This window comes from Heterodontus francisci, chromosome 17 (genome assembly GCF_036365525.1).
Source record: "Heterodontus francisci isolate sHetFra1 chromosome 17, sHetFra1.hap1, whole genome shotgun sequence".
In the NCBI taxonomy this organism is placed as follows: Eukaryota; Metazoa; Chordata; class Chondrichthyes; order Heterodontiformes; family Heterodontidae; genus Heterodontus; species Heterodontus francisci.
Window position 1 is genome coordinate 51,322,451 of NC_090387.1, and position 23,037 is coordinate 51,345,487.

Sequence of the window (23,037 nt, forward strand, 5' to 3'; positions counted from 1 at the left end):
ATGTGCTCATTACTTGCATTTTCATTTTGACTGCAAAACAAAAACATTACATGGAAGCCACTGCATGCTTCCCACTAATCCTGCAGCCAATTGCTATCAGTCCTCACCCAAAATCTGGAATATTTTCTCTCTTCTCAATTCTCTCCCCATTTCTGAAGATGTCAACCTTTGCTGCTCTAATGTTTTCATAGATACCACAGCAGCCCTCTGATAGCTCACTCAAATAGATGTTCGTTCAGAGCCGGGATAGTGAATACAAGCTCATCTTCCATTTGTTGCTCACAGGTAGTCTGGGATCTGGAGTTAGTCATGATGTTTTAGTTGCTAACCTAGCTAACCCAGTTAAGGACAATGCTTATTCTAATCTACTTACATACTCCCTGTGAAAATCTAAGGCATGTCATTAGCTTGTAAATTTATGAGAGCAATCACAGGTTTGTAAATTTCAGGTTCATTTTCTATAATGAGGTGTGACACATCCATCAGGAGTATGATGGATGCCTCCTAGATATAAAATAGTTCAGAGTATAAATAAATGTCAACAAGTTTCCTGTAGCACTGCTTACTATTGTAGCAGAGGATGGACTATTTTAAAAAGGAGAAAAACAGTATACCATACATAAGACAACATATCTTCACTGAAGAAGTTAAGTGAACACTGGGTGAGTCATAGAGATCAAGTGAGCAGCTGCAGACATACCAGCTCCAACACGGTCAGTCACTTGCTGCATAGTAGGAGGCCATTCAGCCCATCAAGTCCATGCCGGCTCTCCGCAGCGCAATCCAGTCAGTGCCACTCCCCCGTCCGATCCCCACAGCCCTGCAAGTTTATATCCTTCAAGTGCCCATCCAATTTTCTTTTGAAATCATCGATCGTCTCTGCTTCCAGCACCCTTGTGGGCAGCGAGTTCCAGGTCATTACCACTCGCTGTATAAAAAAAGTTCTTCCTCACGTTCCCCCTGCATTTCTTGCCCAAAATCTTCAATCTGTTCCCAAGTCCGTGTACCATCAGTTAATGGAAACAGTTTCGCCTTCTCTAACTTACCTAAGCTTGTCACAATCTTGTACACCTCTACCAAATCTCCCCTCACTCCCCTTATATCCTACTTCCCTGTTTCTTTGTATATTTTTAAAGCACAACACAAATTTTCCGGTGGTGGACAGGAATGTATGCTAAATATAAACCGTTTTTATATTTTACTTAAACAGAATTTGGAGAAGGCAAATGTATGATGACTAAACTGTTGTTGCAGTCCACACACTTTTCAGCAAGAGCTACTGGATAGCAAACATGAGTGAGAATCTGGATTGACATCACCCTTCCCTAGCCCTGGGGTGTTGAGGCCAATAGTTGAACATCAATGGCTAAGCTGCTGAGCTCAACCAACGCAACATACCAGGGATCAATCCCAAAATGTTCTCTGCATAGCTCAGAACCACCCTCTACAATGTATTTACCCACTGACATTGAATACTGACCCCACACTGCATAAAACAGAAATCTTTCTCGAGAAGAAAAGGTTTCATGCCCACAGTCAGAGCCATCATATCCTAGAAATGCTAGGAGTGATTTGTGATTAGAATGAGTGCAAATTGATTGCAGTGATTATTTTTACTGTTGTGCATTAGCGCCAAAGGAAAGTGGAACCATAGTGCTCTTGAGTTATGTTGGCTGAGGCCCCAAAACTGGATTTGGGTTTCATTTTCACTGTACATGCAGCTTTAGTGCGAGGTGAAACCACATCCCAGTCACTCATTATAAATACGAATGCACCCTCACATATAAGTCAGTCAAAATATTGGCCACACCTGCTTACAACAATGGTGCAAAGAACATCAGCAATAACTAAATGACTAACACAGGGTATGCCTTTGTCACTTCCTGGTGGTCTGTCTGGTTTTATTCTTATTTGACTTTTCTGCAGCAGTTTAATACAACTGAGTGGTTTGCTGGTATATTTCAGACAGCAACTGCTATGGGTCTGGAGTCATGCATCAGCCAGACCAGGTAAAGACGGCAGATTTCCTCGCCTGAAGGACTTACAAACATACGAATTAGGAGGGGGGCATTCGGCCCCTCAAACCTGCTCTGTCATGGCTGATCTGACTGCGGCCTCAACTCTACTTTCCAGTCTACCTGCTATAACCTTTGACTCCTTTGTCAATCAAGAATCTATCTAACTCAGCCTTAAAACGATTCAATGATCCTGTCTCCACTGCTCTCTGGGGAAGAAAATTCCACAAACAATCTGCAGAGAAAAAAATTCTCATCTCCATCTTAAATAGGACACCATAATTTGTAAACTGTGTCCCCAAGTTCTCATCTCTCCCATAAGGGGAAGCATCCTTTCAGCAACCACCTTGTCAAAGTCCCCTCAGCTTCTTATATGTTTCAATAAGATCACCTCTCATTCTTCTAAACTCCAACAGATACAGGCCCAACCTGTCCAACCTTTCCTCAGAAGGTAACCACCTCATCCCAGGAATCAGTTGAGTGAACCTTCTTGAACTGCTGCGAAAGCAATTAAATCCTTTCTTAAATAAGGAGACCAAACCTTTATGCAGTACTCCAGATGTGGTCTCACAACTGTAGCAAAACTTCCTCATATTCCATTCCCCTTGCAATAAACATTCCATTTGCCTTCCTAATCACTTGCTCTACCTGCATACTAACTTTTTGTGATTCATGTACCAGGACACCTAGATCCCTTTGTACCACAGTTCTGCAAACTCTCTCCATTTAAATAGTACACTGCTTTTCTACTCTTCCTGCCAAAGTGGAGAAGTTCATATTTTCCCACATTATCATTATTAGGGGCGGCACAGTGGCAAGCACCGCAGCCTCACAGCTCCAGGGACCCGGGTTCGATTCCGGGTACTGCCTGTGTGGAGTTTGCAAGTTCTCCCTGTGTCTGCGTGGGTTTTCTCCGGGTGCTCCGGTTTCCTCCCACAAGCCAAAAGACTTGCAGGTTGATAGGTAAATTGGCCATTATAAATTGTCACTAGTATAGGTAGGTGGTAGGGAAATATAGGGACAGGTGGGGATGTTTGGTAGGAATATGAGATTAGTGTAGGATTAGTATAAATGGGTGGTTGATGTTCGGCACAGACTCGGTGGGCCGAAGGGCCTGTTTCAGTGCTGTATCTCTAATCTAATCTAATACTCCATCTGCCAAATCTTTGCCCACTCACTTAACCTACCTATATCCCTTTGCAGACGCATGTCTTCTTCACGATTTACTCTCTTACCTACCTTTGTGTCATCAGCAAATTTAGCAACCATACATTCAGTCCCTTCATCCATGACATTGATATAGATTGTAAATACTTGAGGCCCCAGCACTGATCCCAGCAGCACGCCACTAGTTACAGCTTGCCAACCCAAAAAAGACCCATTTATCCCTACTCTCTGCTACCTGTTAGCTAACCAATCCTCTATCCATGCTAAAATGTTCCCCCCTACACCACAAACTCTTATTTAGTGTAGTAACCTTTGATATGACACCTTATCAAATGGAAATCTTTTGGAAATCCAAGTACACCACATCTACAGATTCCCCTTTATCCACCTTGCTTGTTACTTCCTTGAAGAACTGTAATAAATTAGTCAAACACGATTTCTCTTTCACAAAAACATGCTGACTCTGCCTGATTGCATTAAAAATTTCTAAGTGCCCTGCTACAACCCCCTTAATAATAGATTCTAGCATTTTCCCTATGACAGATGTTAGGCTAACTGGCTTGTAGTTTCCTGCTTTCTGTCTCCCTCCTTTCTCGAATAGAGGAGTTACATTCACTATTTTCCAAACTGATGGGACTGTTCCAGAATGTTGAGAATTTTGGAAAATTACAACCAATGCATCTACTATCTCAGCAGCTACTTCTGTTAAGACCCTAGGATGAATGCCATCAGGTCCTATCGACTTGTCAGTCTATAGTTCTAAGTTTTCTCAGTAACCTTTCCCTGGTGATTGCAATTGTTCCTCCCTCTCTTTCACCTCTTGATTTACAAGTATTTCTGGGATATTACTGGTGTTTTCTACAGTAAAGACAGGCACAAGATCTGCTCAACACTTCCACCATTTCCTTATTTTCCATTAATTCCCCAGATTCACTGTACAGGACCTATGCTCATTTTACTTACTTTTCCTTTTTAAATACTTTTAGAACTCTTACCATCTGTTTTTATATTTCTATCTAGCTTTCTCTCGTACTCTAATTTCTCCCTCATTTTTATTTCGCCAATCTTTGCTGGTTTTTAAATCCTGTCCAATCTTTTGACCTACCACTCATCTTCGCTGTTTCTTTCAATTTGATACTCTCCTTAACTTTCTCAGTTAGCAACAGATGGTGTGCATTCTCAGAGTCTTTCATTCTCACTAGAAAATAACTTTGCCGAGTGTTATGAAATATCTCCTTAGATGTCTGCCACTGCATCTCTCCTGTCCAACCTGTTAACCTAATTTTCCAGTTCACTTTAGCCAGCTTTACCTTCATACCCTTGTAATTGCCTTCAAGTTTAAAATACTAGCCTTAGACCCACATTTCTCACCCTCAAACTGAATACGAAATTCAATCATGTTATGATCACTGCTGCCTAGAAGCTCCTTTACTAGGAGGTCATTAATTAACCCTGTCTCATAGCACATGACCAGGTCCAGAATAGCCCGGAATAGTCTGGTTGGCTCTAGAATGTGCTGCTCTAAGAAAGTGTACCAAATACACTCTACAAACTCATCTTCCAGGCTACCTTTGCCAATCTAATTCGTCCAATCTGTATGTAGATTAAATTACCCATGATTATTGACATAAATGAACAAGATGGGTTTTTACGGCAATCCAGTAGTTTTGTGATCATCAACAAGACTAGCATTTTATTCCACATTTTAATTAATTGAATTTAAATTCCACCAGCTGTGGTGGGATTTTTGCAAGAATATTTCCAGAGTGTTCATCTGGGCCTCTGGATTATAAATCCAGCAACTAATTTGTAATTTGTTCTTGGGATATGAGCATCGCTGGCAAGGCCACCATTTATTGCCCATCCCAAATTGCCTTTAAGGTGGTGGTGATGAGCCGCGGCCTTGAATTACTGTAGACCATGTGACATAGGTACACCTACAGTGTCACTATGCTACCGTCCCCTGTCCACGATCTACAAGGCACAAGTGAGGAGTGTCATGGTATGTTCTCCACTTGCCTGGATGAGTACAGCTCTAACAAAAGCAGCTCAACATCATCCAAGACAAAGCAGCCCACATGATCAGCACTCGATCCACCACCAGCGCACAACGGCAGCAGTGTGTATCATCTACAAGATGCACTGCACCAACACACAAAGCCTCCAACAGCAGCATCTTCCAAACCTGCGACTTCGACCACCTAGAAGGAGGTGGTTAGCAGATTCATGGAAACACCATCACCTGCAATTTCTCCAAGTCTCTCACCATTCTGACTTGGACCTATATCGCTGTTCCTTCAGTGTCACTGGGCCAAAATCCTGGAACTCCCTCCCCAACAGCAGCGTGGGTGCACCTACACCACATTGATTGCAGCGGCTCAAGTTGGCGGCTCACGATCAAGTGCTTAAGGGCAATTAGAAATGGGCAACAAACATTGGTCTCACCAGCGATGTTTACATCCCATGAATGAATAAAAATATCAGGTCTCCTCTTAACCTTCTACGCTCCAAGAAGAACAACCCCAGATTCTCCAATTTATCCACACAACTGAAGTCCCTCATCCCTGGCATCATGATGGTAAATCACCTTTGCACCCTCTCCAGGGGCTTGACATCATTCCTAAAGTGTGGTGCTGCCCAAAATTGTATACAATACTTCAAGTGAAGCCGAATTAGTGATCTGTAAAAGGTTAGCATTACTTCCTTGTTTTTGCATTCAATGTCCCTATTTACAAAACCAAGTGCCCCATACTCTTATTTAACTGCCTTATCAACTTTCCCTGCCACCTTCACAGATTTGTGAATGTGCATACCCCTTCAGGTTGCTCTGCTCTTGAACCAACTCAAAATAGTACCATTTAGATTATACGGTCTCTGTGTTGTTTCTCCCAAAGTGTCTCACTTCAGATTTCAGTATTAAAATGTATCTGCTTTGTCTGCAATTTCACCAGTCTAGGTCCTTTTTAAATCTACTATCCTGTTCATAATTACGACATTGCCAAGCTTTATCATCCGTAAACACCAAATTATATATTCCATACCCATGTCCACATCATTTATTTAAGAAAAACAATGGTTCGAGTACTGATCCCTGGGGGGACCCCACTGTATAATTCCCTCTAGTCATTTGTCTGTTATGCAGTACCTATCAAGTGCCTATCAAAAGCTCATGCATACATCTACTGCACCAACTTCAACAATCCTCTCTGTTACAAAGAAATTAATCAGGTTTTTTTTTAATTCGCTCATGGGATGTGGGCACTGTTGGCTAGACCAGCATTTATTGCCTTGCCCTCGAGAAGGTGGCGGTGAGCTTCCTTCTTGAATCGCTGCAGTCCTTGGGGTGTAGGTGCGTCTATAATGCTGTTAGGAAGGGAGTTCCAGGATTTTGACCCATATTTGATCCAGCAATGGCAATATAGTTCCAAATCAGGATGGTGTGTGGCTTGGAGGGGAACTTGCATTCCCATGCATCTGTAGCCCTTGCCCTTCTAGGTGGAAGAGGTGTCAGGTTTGGAAGGTGCTGCCAAAGGAACCTTGGTGAGTTGCTGCGGTGCATCTTGTAGATGGCACACACCGCTGCCACTGTACTTTGGTGAAGGGAGTGAATGTTGAAGGTAGTGGATGGGGTGCCAATCAAGTGGACTGCTTTGTACTGAATGGTGTTGAGCTTCCTGAGTGTTGTTGGAGCTGCACCCATCTATGCAAGTGGAGAGTACTCCTTCACACTCCTGACTTGTGTCTCATAGATGGTGGACAGGCATCGGGAGGTCAGGAGGTGAGTTACTCGCAGAATTCCCAGCCCGACCTATTCTTGTAGCCACAGTATTCATGCTGCTGGTCCAGTTCAGTTTGTGGCCTATGGTAACCCCCCAGGATGTTGATAATGGGGGATTCAGCGATGGCAATGCCATTAAACATTAAGGGGAGATGGTTGGATTCTCTCTGGTTTGAGATGGTCATTGTATGGCGCGAATGTTACTTGCCACTTATAAGGCCAAGCTGGATGTTGTCCAGGTCTTGCTGCATCTGGACATGGGCTGCTTCAGAATCTGTGGAGTTGCGAATGATGCTGAGCATTGTGCAATCATCAGCTAACATCCCCACTTCTCACCGAATGATGGAGGGAAGGTCATTGATGAAGCAGCTGAAGATGGTTGGGTCTCAGATTCTACCCTAAGAAACTGCTGCAGTGATGTCCTGGGACTGAGATGATTGACCTCCAACAAAGACAACCACCTTCCTTAGTGCTAGGTATGACTCCAACAAGCGGAGAGTTTTCCCCGAATCCCATTGACTCCAGTTTTGCTAGGGCTTCTTGATGCCACACACAGTCAAATACTGCCTACATATCAACCTGCGCATCTTCCAGATCTGATGAAAGGTCATCGATCTGACATTAACTCTGTTTCTCTCCCCACAGAGATGGCACGACTTGCCAAGTTTTTCCAGGAGTTTTTGTTTCTATTTCAGTTTTACTGCATCCACACTATTTTATTATTCTGTCGTAATAGGACTGCCCAAAAGAGAGGCTCCCCATGTATTGGTGACCCGAACACTAAATAGCTTGTTACAGACTTTAAAAAAAAAATGGAAGAGTTATATCCTTCACAGGTAGTTACACGGCTTTTTCCAATTATCAAAATCAGACCTCATAGGCCGCTTGTTTGAAGAAAAAAAATCCTCTCAACAGCCATGGAATAATAATTATTCCAAGAAACTTTGACTAAATTTTGGGAAATAAGTGGGGGGGGGGGGGGGGGAAATGAAGAAATGCATTTTAAAAACACATTTTGAATGAAGGAATTTATTTAAGATATTAACCTGTACATGCCCCATCAACTCAGCTTGAATATCCAATGTTTCCACCTGGCTTCTTTACCATTCCGTACCCAGTATTCCATAAGAAAGGAAAACAGCTCTCATTTAAACCCAATACATTTAACTATTGTGCCAGAACACTGACACTTAGTTCAACACTTCAAATTTGTCCCACCCAGTGACAGATCTGTGACCACCAGCAGTTCACCCCGATATTATACAAAATGGGCCCCGCAGAAATCAATCCAGGTTTGAGCAAAGATCTGTAATGGCACAGCTTTTCACAATTCAAGTAGAGATAACAAACTTTTCCACACACTAGCCATTTCACTTCACTGATATCCTAGTGATGGACCTGTGCCCATGACTCTGCCAAAGGTGGAATAGCCTAGTGAAAGAATTTGGTCCCAGGAGTCTCAATAGTTGGGCTTTTATTTTCCCTGCCCTCCAGACTCCTCTACGTCTACTTTCCACCTGTCCCCACCACCCAAAAAATAACCAGATAGTTATAGGAAGAATAATCCATGCCCAATCACTTCAGAAGTTAAAGCACACTAGTGCACCCTGCAATGCATCAGGTTCCCCAAAGATAATACAAAATACTGCTGGGGTGTACCTCAGATTTATCACTCTGCATATATTTGCTTCACTAAAGAGATAAAGGCTTATGCATGCAAGTCTTACTCTATAGTTCGGTAAAAGGATTAAACAATGTAAGCTGCAAAGAAACCATTGTTTACACAACAGTATTGACTATTTTCAGAAATTTAAAATTATGGCACTTAACTATATGATCATTGCGCACCTGGTGCACCTTTGCCTGCGATTCCTGAATACATGTGATAGCCTAATTTCTGACGTTGCTGCTGAAGGGTCTGCCTATCTTTTTCGGACACATGGCTAGCCAGCTCCAACCCTCCGAACTTTTGCCCTCGCTTATCAGGCCATGCCAATCGGATCCACGTATGCAATCACCACATGCACGTAACATGCAACATCTTGCTTTACTGCTCCGCTCTGGAAGAGAATGCAAGAACTGGGTTCTTAAATTACTACACTCTCCATGTACTTTTGCTAAAAAAAATGAAAATGTTGCCTTCATTTGCCATGGCAGTGACTATTCTTGCACAGAAAGAAACAAATGCATTAAACGTATTGCAACATATACTGGAAAAAAATTCAGCAATCAATGTGGTTTACCAAAGTCCCAAGCATTACCTTAAATCCAAAACCTCATAGTATGGCCATGATGCATCAATTATGCAGAATGTCTGGTTTACAAAGTTCATGACTCCCACAACAAAAACTGATGCCCCACTAATTTTTTTTGTTTGAAGGATGCATGGGATTGATTTCAATCTTTTAGGGTTCAGATGGTTATAAACCCCTTCAGTTTTGCTGTTGCGGTTTCTCATCACCCAATCCTACAGATCAGATTACATCACCACAATCAGGCATCCATTATACAAAACCTTACCCCAAGTCAGCAGGTGAAAGCACTGATTAGAGTGCTTCTGCAGTGCTAACAGTATGAGACAGCTCTAAACACAGTATGCTTTACAGACTAGAAAGCAATTTCCTTTATAATATATAGGCAATAAGCCACTGGCTATCAGAAATCTAGTACAGACAAACTCAGACAGGAACTGCAGTACAGTCTAACGCCTCAAAAAATACTGCAATTCTGGTAAAATTCTTTCAACTTCAAAAGGCAAGAGATTGATATTTAAGCATATAGGGGTAGGGCAACCTTTGAAATCACTTACCTTTTCCAACTTTCTGTGGTATCGTCTTCAAGTTTAACTTTCTTTACTCTATGCATTAACAGGCTAACAAGCCTCCACCAAGTCAGTAATCTAAAAAAAATAGCAGCACTTCAATACCTCAATATTGACAAGATCAAACAGTCCTATTCAGCTCTCATCACTTATATCTTAGTTCAGGCTTCCAACCTTCTCATGGCACTCAGCCTTCGTGTTCTGTGATTTTGAAAGAGTCAAGCCCCATAATCTATTGTTAACAAAAATTAATTTAAATTACCTATTTTGGCAGTCTTGGCAATGAATAGGACGTTCAGCTGGCAGCACTGACCACTGGGTGAGAAGGTTTCAACTTCAAAAACTACGCCAGGACTTGAATATAAACTGGTTGTCATTTCAGTGCACAAGGGAGTACTCTATTGTCAGCGATGACATCCTTTGCATGAGATGATAAAGCAGACCTCCTTTGCTCATACATATAAATGTACAAGACCCAATGGCACTATGCAGGAGTTCTCCCTTAAATCATCACCACAAACAAAAACAACTTATCTGGTCATTCATCTCATGTTTTTGGGACTTGCTGTGCAATAATGGCGGTCAACTTTGCCTGGAACTAAATGACCAAATTGAGTTTTGTTTTTAAATATGCATTTTGGGATGTCTTAGGATAAATTATATTTAAATGCTAATTCCCTCTTTCTTGTAAATGTCACCATTCAGATCCTCATCCACGCTTTCATCATCTATCAGTTTGATGTCTGCAATGTTCACCTCACTAGCCTCCTGAGCTCCAAGCCTACATCAAATCAAGCAAAATTCTGCTGCTCGCCAACCTATACTAACATTGAATCCCTCTATGGTCTTGCTCCTTCATACACCATTCCCACTTCCTCCAGCCCTACATCCAGGTCATGCCCTCTGGTCTCCTTTACATCACTTATTCTACTCCATCAGCTGTGCAGCTTCTGGAGCACATTTTAAACCCACACTCAAACTCTACCCCAACCCTTTCTACTTCTCCACCTTCATAAGCCTCTGCAAAGCATACTGTGTTCACAGACTTTAAGACTTCCCTTAATGCGCATCCATTTTTGAGTATCCCTAAGTCAGGAACATTGAGGATAACTGCATCTCAATTCCCTCACTGACTTAGCACCCTCTGGCAAGCATAGTGCTTTTTTTTTTCCCCAGATGAGAAGTTAAATAGGGGCCTTGCTAGGTCCCAGGCACATTTGGAAGAACAGAGAATTATCCCAGTGTTTAGTCAATATTCCTCTCAACTCCCAAAAACAGATTAGTTGGTCATTTATTTTATTGTTGTTTGTAGGAACTTTCTCTGCACAAAACAGCTACCATGTTTAACCATTATACTTGCACAATGTAAAGCACTTTGGGATGTGATCAAACCTTATAAATGCAAGTCCTTCTCCTCAGCACTACAAGGGTGTCCAAGTTTCAATCTTTGTGGATCATATGGGTGCACCATAATGGCACTGTGCCACATATAAAATTTGAATCCGTATTACTATTAATTTGTGTATAGCTCAAGCTCCTGATCCTTGCAAATCTTGTTTTATCCACCTTTTAAGAATAGTGCTTAGAGAAGCCCTTTAACCTCAGACTCATAAGCTTAACTAACAAGTTGGCTGGGCTAGGGAATCACAAATTGGGCACCCTGCAGTACTTCACAAAAAGCATTGACTTTCAAGGACTTCAGGGAGCCCTGAAATAATTAGGCAGCAATTACTATGGTTACAGCTGCATGGACCGCCACCCTATAATTGCTTGAAACTGATTTCTCAATTTCCAGTGGGCCCGGAAAAAATATCTCCAATGACAAATTCTAGTTGAGATGTTACAAGAATTAAAAACTTTATTCCACACACATGGTGACTGGTCATTCAATGATGCCCCTGGCCACAGATCATGCTTTTGGAATCCACAAAAGGTACCTACTTCATCCAAGGGCTGGAAATAGCAAACATGTTAACAGTAAAGAAAAACACAGGACTTACCAGCGACTACTTTCAAGCATGAAATGATTCAGAGCTGAGACAATGTCTTCTACGCCATAGTCAAAAGCAACTGGACAGCACAGCCCATGGTATAATTAGGCTTCTCGGACAGAATCTGCAACAGAGAGAGATAACAGAGTTTTCCCTAAAAAAAAACTGTACATACCCTGCTTACAGTAAATAGGTGCTGGCTATGGAAGATGGTAGTGGGACCCAGGTCACTCAGTTCACTATTACTTTCGCTGAAAGGAGGCAGCAATGCAGAGAAGCTGCACTTTAGTCAACAGTCCTAATAGGCATTCATTCAGGAAGAATGTGCTGTCTTTAGGAACTCCTGAATAGCCTGCAGTAATTTTAAACGTCAGCAAACAAAGACTTGCATTTGTAATAGCCCCGTTCACAACCACCAGACATTTCAAAGCGCTTTACAGCCAATTAAGTACTTTTGAAGTGTAGTTACTGTTATAATGCAGGAAACGCAACAGTAAATTCACACACAGCAAACATGCACAAACGGCAATGTGATAATTATCAGAATCTGTTTTTGTGATGTCGATTGAGGGATAAATATTGGGGATAACTTGCCTGCTCTTCGAAATAGGATCTTTTACATCCACCCGAGCAGGCAGATGGGGCCTCAGTTTAACGTCCCATCTGAAAGATGGCACCTCGGATAGCGCAGCACTCCCTCAGAACTGGACTGGAGTGTCAATCTTGATTTTGCGCTCACACCCTGGAGTGGGACTTGAACCCAGAACCTTGTGATTCAGAGGCGAATGCGCTACCAACTGCGCCCCGGCTGACACCTAAAGGATGTTGCTAAACACACCAAGAAACAACAGGAAACATGCTTCCTCTAGGATGGTCACCAATTCCTTCTTTTGTCTCTATTAGTGACTATTCCATTACTCTGTGCAAATCTGCTCAGCAATCAGGGAATTGAACAGATGTTTGACTTGGTGAATGGTTAATATTTTGCCTACACAGACAAAAGGAATCAGGGAAAGAACATGTGCTTCATACCCACTACTGAAACATACACCTTTATTTTCATAATTAATTTACTTCTCTCTCCCCTCCAGAATCTCCAGGTAGAACTAAAGAAGCTGGGTAAAGGCTAAACTGGTGCTACGGTAAAGTAGTGGTTATGTTAGTGGTTCTGATTCCCAGAGTACACGAGTACAAATTCCATGGTGGCTGTTCAAGAATTTGAATTGTTTTAAACAAAAAAATTGGAAACAAAAAGCTGGTATTAATAAAAGTGACCAGGAAGCACGGGATTTGTGAAAAATCCAACCAGTTCTCTTGACATCCTTTCAGGAAAGGGACCTTACGACGCCTGGCTTATACATGATTTAAGTCCCCACACTAACGTGGTTGACTCTTAACTGCCCTCTGAAGCCACTGTTGTATCAAACTGCCTTCTCACGGTAACTAGGGATAGGCAACAAATGCCAGCCTTGCCAGCACATATTTGGAGAATGAATAATAAAAAGAACTCTCATACAGATCAGGAAGGTCCCAGATTCAAAGCATGATCTGAGCTGTGTTAGCAGTCATCCCAGGGAAGTGGGCAGCAGAGCGGCATAAAGTCATACAGGATCACTGTCCCAGGTCAGCTGGGACCTGTGGAACTGCAGCAACTGTGAAACAGTTCCTTCGGAAGAAAAAAAATTGGGAGGGGATGGGTAGAAATTAATGAAACCTAAAGTGTGCTGCCAGCACTTTCTATTTGAGATTTCAAGCATTTGCAATTTTTTAAAATCTCTACCTTGCACAAGCAACAGCTTAGAAGAAACTAAATGTTCCTGTTGCCAAGAAACCCGCTATAGGAAGCCTCCATTTAGGGGAAATATAAAATTATTTCAGTGAGGAGGAATTTGCAAAATTTATATCAGACAAACCAAGGAATTCCTGGGGAAATGGAAGTCAGAATTGTTCATATAGCAAGACAGGATAGAAGCAAAGGAATGCTATTCCAAGCAGCTATACATGTGGGCTCGAAGACCACTGAATACCAATCGAGCAGCAACATTGCAGATCTTCTGCTTGGCCTTCACTGATGTTAAACAAAAATATAAAAATTGGCACATTTATTCTCCGAATCAATAAATACTTTTGAGATCAAGATGATGTAGCAGCAGCAACACTCAATCGAACAGTGAGGCCATTTGACCACAATGAGTCTAAGCTGCAAGGGTCATTCTCAAATGTCATCCATGAAAGGTTAGCATGCAATTGCCTAAAGGCCCCGTGAGCCTGCTCCGCCATTCAATAAGATCATGGCTGATCTGTTTGTGTCTCGAATTCCACATTCCCATCTACCCCAGATAAACTTTGATTCCTTTGTCTAACAAGAATCTATCTACCTCTGCCTCAAATGCATTCAATGACCCCGCCTCCACCACCTCTGAGGCAGAGAGTTTCAAAGTCACAAAACACTAAGAAATTTTTCCTCATCTCTGTCCTAAAATTTTAAAACAGTGCCCCCCTAGTTCTGGACTCACCCACAAGAGGAAACATCCTTTCCACATCCACCTTGTCAAGCCTATTCAGGATCTTATATACTTCAATCAAGTCTCCCCTCACTCTTCTAAACTCCAGTGAAAAAAAGCCCAGTCTGTCCAACTTTTCCTCAATCTAGTAAATTAAAAGCAAAATATTGCAGATGCTGGAAATCGGAAATAAAAACAAGAAATGCTGGAAATACTCAGGTCTGGCAGTCTCTGTGGAGAGAGAAGCAGAGCTGACATTTCAGGTCAGTGACCCTTCATCAGAACGAGTAAACTCTTCTGAACCGCCTCCAACGCATTTATATCCTTCCTTAAATGAGACCAAAACTGCACACAATATTCGAAATGAGGTCTCACCAATGCCCTGTATGACTGAAGCATCACGTCCTTACTTTTGTTTTCAACTCCTCTCGTAATAAAGGATAGCATTCCATTAGCCTTCTTTATTACTTGCTGCACCTGCATACGAACCTTGAGACTCAGGCACTAGAACACCTACATCCCTCTACACCTCAGAATTCTGTAGCTGTTCTCCGCTTAAGTAATATTCTGCTTTTTTATTCTTCCTGCCAAAGTGAACAACTTCACATTTTCCCACATTATACTCCATCTGCCAGATTTTTGCCCACTCACTCATCCTATCTATATCAGTCTGCAACCTCATGTCCTCTTCACAACATACTTTCCAACCTATCTTTGTGTCATCTGTAAATTTAGCTACTATGCCATCGCGCCCTTCATCTAAGTCATTGATATAAATTGTAAAAAGTTGAGGCCCCAGCACAGACCCCTGTGGGACTCCGCTCGTCACATCCTGCCAATCAGAAAAGGACCCATTTATGCATACTCTTTTCTGCCAGCCAATCTTCTATCCATGCTAATATGCTACCCCCTACATTATGAGCTCCTACTTTGCACAAAACCTTTTATTGGCACTTTGTCAAATGCCTTCTGGAAATCCAAGTACAGTACGTCAATGGGCTCCCCTTTATTCACGCTGCATGTTACTCCTTCAAAGAACTCCAATAAATCGGTTAAACATAATTTCCCTGTCACAAAACCATGCTGACTATTCTCGATTACCTTGAGTTTCTCTAAGTGCCCAGCTATAGCCTCCTTAATGATCAATTCTAACACCTTCCCCACGACAGACGTCAAGCTAACTGGCCTATAGTTACCAGTTTTCTGCCTCCCTGCCCACCCACTTCTTGAATAGAGGGGTTATATTTGCTACTTTCCAGTCTGATGGAACCTTTCCAGAATCTAGTGAATTTTGAAAAATTAACACCAACACATCTACTACCTCATTAGCCACCTCTTTTAAGACCCTAGGATGAAGCCCATCTGGACCCGGGAACTTGTCAGCCCGCAGGTCCATCAGTTTGGTCAGTACCGCTTCCCTGGTGATTGTAATTTCACCAAGTTCCTCTCTTCCTTCCGCCTCCTGATTTTCAGCTATCGCCAGAATGTTTTTTGTATACTCTACAGTGAAGAAAGATGATATTTGTTCATTTTATCCGCCATTTCCTTATTATCTATTAACTCCCCATTCTCACTGTCTAGAAGACCAACACTCGCTTTACTTACTCTTCTGTTTTTACATTTCTAGCTAGCTTCCTCTCATACTCTAATTTCTTTCTCCTGATGAACCTTTTAGTCATTCTCTGCTGTGCCTGATATTCTGACCAAGCATCTGACCTGCCACTCATCTTTGCGCAGCTATATGCTCTTTCCTCAAGTTTGATGCTTTTCTTACCATCCGTGGTTAAAGAAGTTGAGTCCTCCTCTCAGAGATTTTTATAATAGGAATATACTTATCCTAAGTATTCTGAAATATCCCTTTAAATATCTGCCACTGCTTCGTTATTGATCTATCTCCTAACCTAGTAACACCCCGTTCACTTCAGTTGCTCAGCTTTCATGCCCACATAGTTGCCCTTATTCAAGTTTAAAATACTAGTCTTAGACTCACGCTTCTCTCTTTCACACTGGATGGAAAATTCAATCATATTGTGATCACTGCTACCTAGAGGTGCCTTTACTCTGAGGTCATTAACTAATGCTGTCACATTATACAAAACCAAGTCTAATATAACCTGCTCTCTGGTTAGTTCCAGAACGTGCTGCTCTAAAACTATCTCAAAAGCATTATGAACCCCTCATCCAGGCTACTATTGCCAATCTGATTTTTCCAGTTTATATGTAGATTAAAATCACCCATGATTATTGCTGTCCTTTTATCACAAGCACCCAATATTTCTTCTTGGATACTTTGTCCTACATTGTGGTTACTGTTCGCGGGCCTGGAGACCACTCCCACTAGTGACTTCTTTCCCCTCCTATTCCTCATCTCCACCCAAACCAATTCTACATCCTGATCTCCTAAGTCATCTCAAACTATTGCACCAATGCCATCCTTGATTAACATTGCTACCCCTCCATCTTTACGTAGCTTCCTATTCTTCTTGAACGTCATATACCCCTCAATATTCAGGACCCAATCCTGGTCATCCTGCAGCCATGTCTCCGTAATGGCTATCAGATCATATTTATTTACTCCAATGTGCGCGACCAGTTACTTTGTTATGAATGCTACGTGCATTCAGATATAGAGCCTTTAGTTTCGTCTTTGTTATCTTTGTAACAACTAGCCTCAACTGTTGGTGTGTTCTTAGGTTTTTTTCTCTGTCTCTGCCTGCCATTCTCTGACCTTCATTTCCCATATTACTATGCTGCTCTCCTGCCTTGACTCTAACCCTTGGTTTGTTACATCTACCCGGCTTGATCCCTCACCTCTCCCCCCTTGCTTAGCTTAAAGGCTTCTCTACTTCCCTAGTTAAACGGTTTGCTGGAACACTGGTCCCAGCACTGTACAGGTGTAGACCGTCCCAACGGTAAAGCCCCCACTTTCTCCAGTACTGGTGCTAGCACCTCACGAACCGAAACCCACTTGTCCCACACCAGTTTTTTAGCCACGTATTCATTTCACTAATCTCATGTGCCCTCTGCCAATTGGCATGTGGCTCAGGTAATAATCCAGAGAAGGTGTTTAAAATGAAATTCTGCACAATTTCCATTTGAAATGCAAAGACAATTAAAAGTAGTCATAACCGAACTTGGAAGGAACTACTTATTTTGGAAAATGCAGGTTTCAGCATAAATCCTGGTGTTCTGCAATTTGATACACCAAATAGCTCAGTTACTTCAGTAAATTTGTACAGCAGCAAACTTATTGTTCAAACCAGTGTTCATCACCAGTAGCAAACCAGAGTCTCCCCAACTTTTGTTATGGAAATTTGTAACCGAACCCACAGAAAAAAAAAAGATATACTGATAAGCATATTCCTCCACTGCCCCTTCACATCCAACCCACTGAGCAGGAATAAATGGGTCACGTTTGGGGTGGCAGTGTGTAACTAGTGGAGTGCCACAAGAATCAGTGCTTGGGCCTCAACTATTTCCGTAAATGCTGGTATGCAGAGGGATTTGGATGTCCTTGTACATGAATCACAGAAAGTTAACTTGCAAATGCAATAAGTAATTAGGAAATCAAATAGCATGATGGTCTTTATTGCAAGAGTGTTGGAGTGCAAGCGTAATACAGTCTTGCTGCAATTATACGGGGCCTTGGCGAGACTACACCTGGAGCATTATGTACAGTTTTGGTCTCCTTACCCAAGAAAAGATATACCTGCCTTAGAGGGGGTGTAACAAAGGTTCACTAGATTGTTTCCTGGGATGAGAGGGCTGTCATATGAGGATCGAGTAGAATGGGTTACTCTCTGGAGTTTAGAACAAATCAGGAGTTATCTCATGGGGGATGGTGGCATTATGGTAATGCTACTGGACTCGTAATCCAAAGGTCCCAACTAATGCTCTGGGGGACAAGGGTTCAAATCCCACCTGGCAACTGGTGGAACTTAAATTAAATTAAATTAATAAATCTGGAATTAAAAGCTAGCCTCAGTAAAGGTGACCATGAAACTGCCAGGTTATTGTAAAAACCCATCTGGTTCACTAATGTCCTTTAGGGAAGGAAATCTGCTGCCTACCCAGTCTGACTCCAGGCCCACAGCAATGTGGCTGACTTAACTCAGCCAGCCACTCAGTTGTAACAAACAGCGACAGGAAAGGTGACAAAGAATAAAACTGGATGGACCACCAGGCATCGACTTGGGCACTCAAAACAACAACTGCACACCCTGCCGAGTCAACCCTCCTTACTAACATCTGGGGACTTGTGCCAAAATTGGGAGAGCTGTCCCACAGACTAGTCAAGCAACAGACTGACATAGTCACACACATCGAATCATACCTCAGTCAATGGCCCAGACTCCTCCATCACCTGCAGGACAGACCCACCACAGGTGGCAGCACAGTGGTGTAGTTAGGAGGAAGATGCCCTGGGAGTCCTCAACATTGACTCCAGACCTCATGAAACCTCATGGCATCAGGTTAAACATGAGCAAGGAAACCTCCTGCTGATTACCACCTACTGCCCTCTCTCAGCTGATGAATCAATACTCATGTGGACCACCACTTGGAAGAACCACTGAGGGTAGCAAGTGCACAGAATGCACTCTGGGTGGGGGACTTCAATACCCAAGAGTGGCTCAGTAGCACCATTACTGACTGAGCTGGCCAAGTCCTGAAGGACAGAGCTGCCAGACTGGGTCTGCGGCAGGTGGTTAGGGAACCAAAAAGATGGGAAAACATGCTTGGCCTTAGCCTCACCAAATTACCCGCCACAGATGCATCTGTCCGTGGCAATATTGGTAGGAGTGACCGCAACAGTCCTTGGAGTAAAGTCCCTACATCGCACTGAGAATATCATCCATCATGTTGTGTGGCACCACCACTGGGCTAAAGGGGGTAGATTTAGAATAGATCTAGCAACTCAAAACTGGGCATCCATGAGCAGCAGAATTGTATTCAACAATTTGTAACCTCATGACCTCACATTTCCCTTACTCTACCATTTCCATTAAGCCAGGGGATCAACACTGATTCAATGAGGAGTGCAGGGGCACATGCCAGGAGCAGCACCAGGCATACCTAAAAATGAGGTGCCAACATGGTGAAACTATAACATAGGCTTGCAGGCATGCTAAACAGTAGAAACAGCATGCAATAGAGCGCCAAACGATCCCACAACCAATGGATCAGTTCAAAGCTCTACAGTCCTGCAACATCCGGTCATGAATGGCGATCAATTAAACAACCAACTGGAGGAGGACGCTCCACAAACATCCCCATTCTCAATGAGGGGGGAGCCCAGCATGCCAGTGCAAAAGACAAGGCTGCAGCATTTGCAACCACCTTTAATCAAAAGTGCCAAGTGGATGATCCATCTTGGCCTCCTCCTGAAGTCCTCCGCACCACAGTTGCCAGTTTTCAGCCAATTTGATTCATTCCACTATGACAGCAAGAAACATCTGAAGACACTGGATACTGCAAAGGCTATGGGCCCTGACAACATCTCAGCAGTAGTACTGAAGACTTGTGCTCCAGCCAAGCTGTTCCAGTACAGCTACAACACTCGCATCTAGACGACAATGTGGAAAATTGTCCAGGATGTCCTGTACACAAGAAGCAGGACAAATCCAATCAGACCAATTACCACCCATCAGTCTACTCTCGATGAGCAAAATGATGGAAGGTGCTGTCGACAGTGCTATCAAGCGGCATTTACATAGCAATAGCCAGCTCACCAATGTTTCATTTGGGTTCTGCTAAGACCACTTGGCTCCAGACATCAGTACAAACATGGACAAAAGAGCTCAACTCCAGAGGTGAGGTGAGTGACTGCTCTTGACATCAAGGCAGCATTTGACCGAGTGCAGACCAATAGCAATGTGGCTGACTCTTAACTGCCCTCTCAAATGGGCTAGCAAGCTCAGTTGTCAAGGGTAATTAGGGATGGGGCAAAAATGCTAGCCTTGCCAGCGACACCCACATCCCATGAAAGAATTTTTTTTTTTTTTAAAGTCAGAGGCTCAGAATTCTGCAGTGAGTAACTTACCTCCTAACTCCCCAAAACCTGTCCACCATCTACAAGGTACAAGGCACAAGTCAGGGGTGTGATGGAATATTCTCCACTGGCCTGGATGAGTGCAGCTCCAACAACACTCAAGAAGTTTGACACCATCAGGACAAAGCAGCCCACTTGATCAACACCCCCCCCACCACCCCAACCCACCATCTTTAACATTCAGTCCCATCACCACTGGCACACCGTAACAACAGTGTGTACCATCCACAAGATGCACTGCAGTAACTCACCAAGACTCCTTTGACAGCACCTTCCAAACCTGCAACCTCTACCAGCTAGAAGAACAAGGGCAGCAGACATGTGGGAACACCACCACCTGCAAATTCCCCTGCAAGTCACATACCGCCTTGACTTTGAACTGTATCGCCTGCCATTCCTTCACTATCACTCGGTCAAAATCCTGCAACTTCCTCCTAACAGCACTGCAGCGGTTCAAGGCGGCGGCTCACCACCACCACCTTCTGAAGGGTAATTAGGGACTGGCAACAAATGCTGGACTTGCCAGCAATGCTCACATCCCATAAAAGTATACAATTCTTAGAGGGCTTGGCAGGGTGGATGCAAATGGGTTATTTCCCCTAACTGGAGAGTCCAGAACCAGGGGTCATAGTTTCAGGATATGAGGTCAGCCATTTAGGACTGAGGGAGCAGAAATGTCTAAACTCAGAAGGGTTGTGAATCTTTGAAATTCTCTATAGGGCAGCACAGTGGCGCAGTGGCACAGTTAGCACTGCAGCCTCACAGCTCCAGCGACCCGGGTTCGATTCTGGGTACTAACTGTGCGGAGTTTGCAAGTTCTCCGTGACCGCGTGGGTTTCTGCCGGGTGCTCCGGTTTCCTCCCACAGCCAAAGACTTGCAGGTTGATAGGTAAATTGGCCATTGTAAGTTGCCCTAGTGTAGGTAGGTGGTAGGGGAATTGAGGGGATGTGGGATTAATGTAGGATTAGTATAAGTGGGTGGTTGTTGGTCGGCACAGACTCGGTGGGCCGAAGGGCCTCTTTCAGTGCTGTAGCTCTAAATAAAATAAAATAAAAATAAAATAAAATACCCAGAGGGCTGTGGATGCACATGCTAAGCATATTCACGAAAGATTTTTGGGCACTAAGGGAATTGAAGGATATGAGGATGGGGCAGGAAAGTGGAGTTAATGTAGTGCAGCCATGACATCTAGTAAATGGCAAGGCAGACTGGATGGGCAGCGTGGCTTAGTCCTATTTCTCATGATCTTATTACACCCTGGGTGCAGTTAGTGAACATTTTAGTGCAAATCAACCTTCAAGAGATGGGGGATGATTAAGTTAGTAAATCATGAGGCCAAAGTAATACTATACATTAACAAAGCACCACTATTTTTGAAGACTTTGCATCTTCTTCCACTCCCAGCCATAAGACAGCAATTTTATGGGACAAGATACACAGATTGTTTCAAAACTGGGTTCCGTTATGGCCGGCTGAACACTAGGCAACACTGCAGTGACAGCAGCAGGGACGCCAAAGGATATCGACTCAGCTTTTCAGCACACCTCTGTGTACATGCCAAGCATATCATAAATGCCTTCACTTTAATGTCATACTTAAATGATGCCATCAATCGCAGCACTGGTGTTTACAGCATTTTAGTTTTCACCCTTACTACATTCCAACCTTGCAAACAGTCCCAGTACTATTAACCCTTGCAACCATAGGCAATTAAAAAAAATACAGGAAACACACAAGTCAGTTTGCATCTGGGCGAACAGTATCTGATGACAGGCTCCATTCACATTCCCCTATCTTTCTCATGATGCTGACTTGCTGTGTATTTCCTGGTCACAAGTGAAAAAGCTTGTTAATCAGATATGGAAACACTCAACAGGTCTGACCGCATCTGTGGAGACAGCAAGACAGGGCTAACCTTTCAGGTTTATGACAGAGTCAGGATTTCCTGTTTTTATTTCAGGATTCTGCTTCTTGCTAGACATATTGGTTAATTGTTCCTTTGCCTAGATAAATAAAAGTTGCTTAATTCAAATTATCTTTTAATTCAGATTAAATTTGCACAAAAATGCCTCCCCTGTATGGTCTTATTACAATTACTTAATTCATACTACCGGATAATTATTTTTCCAGCTAAATGAAACTTTGAAATGACAAAGAACAGACCTAAAATCACGAGCCCCGTGAACTTTGGAAAACAGTGCATTTATTTTTGGAATTAAATACAAGATGACCAGTGTGGACTCTTAATTTTGCCTTCTGCCTCTCCGGCTTCACCTCAAACGCAAACAAGACAAAGAATATCTCCTCGCTCCTCAAATAACAGAAGGGTCTCATGAGCTTGCACATTGAGCCACATCAGCTGCAATATTGTACTCATCAGGGAGTCCTACTTCGAAAAGCAACATATTAGATAATAGGGCATACGAGATATGCAGAAAACCCATTCCTTGGATATTGGAAGTACTGCAACCCTTAAACTGTTCCTGTATTAATCCATTTTGAAATGATTCATAATGGGTTTTATCAAAATATCAAGCACAGCTAAGTTTTACTTGACAGCATGCATACCTTATGGAATAGAATACAGATTATACAATAAGATGTTGAACCTGTACAGGACATTGCATTGTTCCTCTAAGGAATACTTGATGCAGTTTGTATTTATTACTTTAACAGCAACCCGAGCCCCATAACCTTCACCACCCAGGACA

General features: G+C 42.8%; 1 protein-coding gene across 5 annotated transcripts in view; it reads right to left on the bottom strand.

Annotated features, from left to right (window-relative positions):
- Positions 1–23,037, bottom strand: part of LOC137378924 (dipeptidyl peptidase 9-like) — a 147,811-nt gene that overhangs the window by 107,818 nt on the left and 16,956 nt on the right. For 2 of the 5 annotated variants that reach the window (XM_068049423.1, XM_068049427.1), the window contains exons 2-3: positions 11,782–11,896; positions 9,770–9,859 (exon numbers count right to left, since the gene is read on the bottom strand). In XM_068049423.1, the coding sequence (XP_067905524.1) occupies positions 9,770–9,825 (56 nt within the window). In that variant the 5' untranslated portion in view covers positions 9,826–9,859; positions 11,782–11,896. Of the gene's footprint in view, positions 1–8,790; positions 9,021–9,769; positions 9,860–11,781; positions 11,897–23,037 lie in introns of those variants that run through there. The other 3 variants (XM_068049426.1, XM_068049425.1, XM_068049424.1) reach the window with 3 other exon arrangements.